This window comes from Humulus lupulus, chromosome 2, assembly GCF_963169125.1.
Source record: "Humulus lupulus chromosome 2, drHumLupu1.1, whole genome shotgun sequence".
NCBI lineage: Eukaryota > Viridiplantae > Streptophyta > Magnoliopsida > Rosales > Cannabaceae > Humulus > Humulus lupulus.
Genome location: NC_084794.1, coordinates 205,146,644 through 205,152,897, shown reverse-complemented (window position 1 = coordinate 205,152,897; position 6,254 = coordinate 205,146,644). Strand labels below are relative to the sequence as shown.

Sequence of the window (6,254 nt, the reverse complement as noted above, 5' to 3'; positions counted from 1 at the left end):
ATAGATTTTTTCTTACCTAGTTAATTCTAATTTATATTTTACCTTTCTTTTATCTTGTAGTATTAATATGTTTTCTTTTATCTTGTAGTAATAATATGTTTTGAAGTTTATAACGCTTATAAATTATGTTATTATATAATATGTTAATGTATTTTTAATACCAAATTACTAATATCATCTTCGACAGGAGATGTAAATATTGTATTATATATTCTGTACAGTTTTTAGCACTGTGCTCAAATATATAATTGTAAAAACTGATGCAAAAATCAATCTTTCATTAATAATCATTCAATATTTATTAAAAATATACAAAAATGAAAAAAATTCCTTTATATATTTTAATGATCATAGTTAAAGATAATAATAGAATAATAAAATAAAAGTCTAGCATTTGATGATAATATACTATAATAATAAAAATGACATAAAAGTAAACAAAAAAGTGTAGCATTTATGGTGATGCAAAATATGCATCATGCTATATTGTGTGTCAAATTTTGCACAAATTTTTGCACACTATTGGCGCAAGTATTTTATAGAGTGAGTCATATTTTAGAAATACATCACCAATTTTGCATAACATTGGAAATGCTCTAATATCATTTTCACCATTTTTAGTTTATATGATTTATTATTAATAATAATACTAAATATGTTTACTATTACTAATTTTAGTTATTTTCACCATTTTCATTCTTATAATAATAGTTTATTCAAGAACTTAGTTTCTAACAAAGGGCTTCCCTTACAGATTTTTTATTTTTTTATTTCTTTGTTTTCCTTTGTGATTCTATAACTTTGTTACATATTTTTGTTGTTGTTTTGTTGCACAGGTATTTGGTCTTTTCAGGCAGAAGCTCAAACTTTCTTGTAGGACTTAACTGGATTCGCCTTCCGCTATTTGCTTTTGAACAAGGTTTTTTTTTTTTGTTATTATTGATTTCTTGTCTAATTTTCATAGACATCTCTTTCTCTTATTGATCACATTTTATAACGTGACTCATGTATTGATTTCGTATGTTCTTTGATTAGGCAAAAAAAAAAATTTGTGGAAAAATCTCCAAATTTTTTTTAATATTTTTCACTTTGTGATTCAATCTATTCTAACAAAGGAAAAAAAAGTGATAGTTATAAACAATTTGATAATAATTATTTTGTATATAGCATTATTACTCCATAATAAGTATAATTTGAGGTGTTTGGTATGAGGATTAGGTTTGGTGTAAATGAGAATGTCAAATCTAGCTTAGCGGTTTGTGTTTGTGTTTTCAAGTGAATCTAAGTGAGTCCTACTTTTTAACTTGATTTAAGGGTAATCTTAATCAATTTTAAATACTTAATTTTCATATTTCTTTAAACTAAACCTTCTCTAATTTTACTTCAACCAAACTCAAACATCATACCAAACACACTAATGGTAATATACCTTATACATAGTTCGAATCCACATCACCTAATGCCAAAAAAAAAAAAAAAAATAACAATCCTGCACCCCGTCCTCTCCTAATTTAACCATATTTTAAAATTCTATCACAGTTTAGACAGTCTTGTATCATATGTTGTGGTTCAAACTTCAAACAGAATCCTCAAATGGTGTTGTTTCATTGATCCAAATCACCACACAACCACTTTGAACTGCCGGCATTCATTTCATGGTGCTCACAAGCTCATCAGAATATCCAACTTTCGCTTCTTGGGCCAGATTCAATTCACATACCTTTTGTGCCTGCACAGACAAATTTTCATTTTGTAAAGTAACTATATTTGCATGGGGGTGTAAGTAAAGTAACGAATAATGTAACAAAGACAAAATCAGTTGAAAAAAGACACCTGAATCGCATTTGTATTACACTCTCTACGCAACTGATCTTCGAGCAATTTTACCCTGTCATTGGTCTAAACGACAAAAAAGTTGGTTGAAATGGGATTTAGTTTAGTAACAAATTGTAAGTGAGATTTTTCTGCTGCTTACCATGTAACACAAGCTCTGAATATACCCTTTTAGTCCTGCAATCCGGTGACAACTTTGTTGATAAGGTTCTAAAATTTCCTACAGTAGATGGTTTAATCTCATATTATTATGGTTCTATAATGTCTGGACAAATATCTGATAGACATATAAACTAATAGTAATGACGAGAAAAAGTAGATACTTTTGTTAACCAAAAAAATCTAAAACAAGAGCAACAATTTGACAAGAATGGTACTTGGATATAAACTGGTAGAGGAAGGCCTTGAGCCTCAAATACTTGGTCCACTTTATAGAAATAAAGCAGTGACAATATTTTTGTTGTTATGATGATTTTGCTTCCCAAACCAAACCATTTTCGGCTTCCAACTAGTGCGTATAATTGGTCTAAATTATCGACATCATCAAGAACAATTAGAACCTTCTTGCAACTGAGTCTTTCCTTTAGGACATTAACACCTTTTGTTACACTAGTTATGTTTATCCTCTCTCCCAACAGAAGATCAGAAAGAAGTTTTTCTTGCAAGTGAACTAGACCATTTGGTTTTCTTGATTTCTGTCCCACGCCGCGGAGAAAGCTGCAGCCATCAAAGGCCTCAAAAATTCCATCATAAACTGATTTAGCTATAATTGTCTTTCCCATTTTGTTTTGGCCTCCAATCCCCACAACCAGAACTTCATTTGACCCCATTTGCAAGAATAGATTAAGATACTCATAACAGGCGTCATATCTAATTGGGTATATAGAGATCTTCAAATTTGAAGGAATTCTTTTATCCCTGATATCTTGTGTAATGTCCCCAACAAACTTGGATTCACTCCTGGAAAGGATCATTAAAGTAGAGCACAAATTCATGATCTCACAAGACAATTCAAAATAAAGAAAAAAAAAAAGACAGGTTTGAAAATATGTAGGGTGAATGACAAGGTAACTGTTCAGAAAAGAGTCCCTCCAATGACCTTAAGATTAATCCACTGAAAACATGGGGAAATTTTTCATAGAAATGGATTGTGTAAAATGACTATCAAGATAACAGAAATACCATAAGAATGCTAAGAATCACTAATAACATTTTAAGTTGAGGATGGTATGGCATTATCACAAAAGTCAATTAATTCTTTTCAGTTCCGTGAGCCATACCAGTAAAAAAAAAACAAACAAACAAAAGCTAGATTGATTTTTAAATATTGAACAATTATTAGACTTCATTTCATATATAGCACCTGAAGAGTATATATTCTTACCATGAAGCATATTGCATGGCCAATCAAATACTTATAATCATGAGCCAATATCTAATTTCTTTCTTGAATATACAGAAAAAATAAGATGTGTATCTGAGAGAGAAGGAGAGAATTACTTAAAAATATCAATATATGTGGTGTGATCCCAACCGCACAAATCAGATGCCTCTTGAAGGGCGAACTTCCACCTTTTCCACCAGCAGCCTCCAACCGTTTGTCTACTCAAAGCAGTGGAAACAGGCCCTCTTAGTTTCCTGAGGTCAGAAGGGTTCAAATCATAGAAAATAGGCACAACAATCATTCCCCATCTTTCCCTACACCTCAGGATCAAAACAAGTTCTTCAAGGCAAAAATCAGAAGAGAGATACTCTTGGGACAGCAGAAGAATGGCAATCCTTGAAGTTTGGATAGCTTCTCTTCTCTGTTTCTCAAGTTGAAGTCCTCTTTGGAGAACCTGGTTTTCATCCCTGAATGTACGGATTCCACCAATGATTAAAGACTTATTTGTAAACTCTGTTATATATTTCTGAGGATCTTCTCTACTGAAACTGAAATACACATCAAATTCTGGTCCAGGTGGTGAGGAATAGTCACCCATGAAAATGTCTCTTGGTGATCTAACAAACAGCTTGGAAAAATGGACGTAGCTCGTTCAACTTCTTCTTCCTCCATGAAAAGGACTTGTAGTATTTATCTATCTTCTACACTTTTCTGTTATACCGTGCATCTCCCTTTTGTTTTAGTTTTCCTAATTGCATGATCTTGAAATTTAAAATTGAGTAACATCTAAAATATATCTCTACTCAAATATTAAATAATGACATATTATTATTTTTTTAAATAGTAACTTCAAATTTTAATAAATGTTATTAGTTAGACTAAATTATTATATTTCTGTGTGTAATATTTGAATTTATTTTTTAAGTGCATATTTTATTACTATTTAAAGCTTATTGTAAATTTTACTGTATAAAAGAAAGCTTAAATTGTTTGGTGCAAGTGTCACTTTTTTTTTTTTTGGATGGGCGTAAAATGTAACCACTTGAACTCTCTTTATGTAAATTATTTGTAATTTCACTAAATAACTACTGGGGAATTCTTCTATAGGGGCTTCACTTTAAGTCCTATTGATAGGGCTCTTAGTGCTTACAATTCGTTAACATTTTTCGGCGCGATTTTTTTTATGACCGTGTATATTATAGTTATTTAGAGCATCCTGCAAATTTTCAGAAAATTCCGAATAATTTACAGTACCGAAAACTAGGTTCAAATATGTTGTTGCACGCGTGACTAATTTTTTTTATGCGCATGGAAAACAATATGTTTGAACCTAGTTTTCGATACTGTAAACTATTCGAAATTTTCTGAAAATTTGCAGGATGCTTTAAATAGCTACAATATACACCATCATAAAAAAAATTACGCCGAAAACTGTTTACGAGTCAAAAAACACTGAAAATTCTATCAATAAGACTTAAAGTGAAACCGGGTAAAAGAATTATCCAATAACTACCTACAGCATTCACACATTAAAATAATTGTGCTAAAATTCATGAGTGCCGAAAACACAAATGAGGTGTACCTACACCCAAAAAAAAAAGGCACGCACTAGAATTTCTGGGCGGAGACAGTTTCTTTATTTATACTCATTTCGTTTTCCAAAATTTGTGCAATGGTCAAATCAAAGGTACATATTTTTGTCTGTAAATGCATAGTGGGGTTTCTTAAAAAAAAAATGCTTAGCGGGGAGTGGGACAGGGATGGTCGTTGAAATGAAACAAAAGGAGTAGGTAGTATTATAAATAATTGAACGTTCTTGAACTTTGTGCATAAACCAAACAGAATTATATCAATACTATTATGATAGGCTTATTTTTAAGTGTCCTCCAGCAAAAGATAGGCTTATTTTTAAGTGTCGTTCAGCAAAGGCTCAAGCAAAAGATAGGCTTATTTTTAAGTGTCGTTGTAATGTATATTATATGTGTCATATTATAGTTAAATTGGAAATGCATTCTAATTGTAGTGTATTTAAGGAGAAAAAAAAATATGTAATTCAATGAGTATAATGGGTATATTAATTGAAAATTTTAGGTACTAAAATAAGAATTAAAAATAATGGGTAAAAATTAAAGTGGATCACTTAAAATAGGAACCGGGTCTAATTTCCACTGAGGCAAAATGAATTGTTTTTTTAAAGTTAGTTTGTCCTCTAATCTAGTTTTAATAATTATTTATAAAATAATATCTTATAATTTAAACAGTTAGTCGAAAATTTTAGATAATTGATTAAAAAATTTAGATAATTAGTCGAATTTTAGATTGAGATTATTTTACAACAAATTATCAAAAGTAGTCCAGAATACAAAATCACTTAAAAAAAATTCACTAATTTCTCCATTTATAATGATTAATAAATAATCTTTGGGTTCCTAGCTTTTATATTTTGACAATTAAATCCTTCCTATCTCCTTAGAAACAACAATAATAAAAAAAAAAACATTTGTGTAGCTACTGTTTGACAAATTCTACAAATAAATATATATTTTTAGTATTACTTTTGTTATGTGTCGACCAGGTCCACACAGGTCACACTTTTTTGTTTGTCAACTCATAATTTCTTTTAAAAAAATAATTCAAATTAGTCCTAAAATAGAAAAATCATTATAAATACATTTTTTAAATAAATAAAATAAAATTAAATATATTTTTAACAAAAATAAATTAAAATTAAAATTAAAACTAAATTTTATTAATCTTTAAATAAAATTTATATAACTTTCGGTACTCTTGAGGAATTGGTTTCCCTTTGGTTGATTGATGCCTTGCTGTGGCTGAGCGTAGAGCTCCTACAATACAATGGGATCTTTACCTACATATTAGTTACACATAATTTTGATGTGCGTCAAAATAAATGTGTAAGTAAAAATTACATTTAGCTACACAAGTATGTATGTGTAAGTAAAAAACTTTTACATATTTTAATGAATTGGAAAATAAATTTGTTGTTTGCATCTTGTTATGTGTAGGTAAATATATA

The 6,254-nt window shown here is 29.6% G+C and overlaps 1 protein-coding gene across 1 annotated transcript; it reads right to left on the bottom strand.

Annotated features, from left to right (window-relative positions):
- Nucleotides 1-1,393: 1,393 nt before the first annotated feature.
- Nucleotides 1,394-3,961, bottom strand: LOC133818903 (disease resistance protein RPV1-like). The gene is made up of 5 exons (XM_062252016.1): nucleotides 3,334-3,961; nucleotides 2,211-2,793; nucleotides 1,976-2,053; nucleotides 1,834-1,899; nucleotides 1,394-1,729 (listed from the first exon to the last, which is right to left on the bottom strand). Exons 1-5 carry the CDS (start codon nucleotides 3,813-3,815, stop codon nucleotides 1,649-1,651), a joined length of 1,290 nt encoding a protein of 429 aa, XP_062108000.1. The 5' UTR covers nucleotides 3,816-3,961; the 3' UTR covers nucleotides 1,394-1,648.
- Between the last annotated feature and the right edge of the window lie 2,293 nt (nucleotides 3,962-6,254).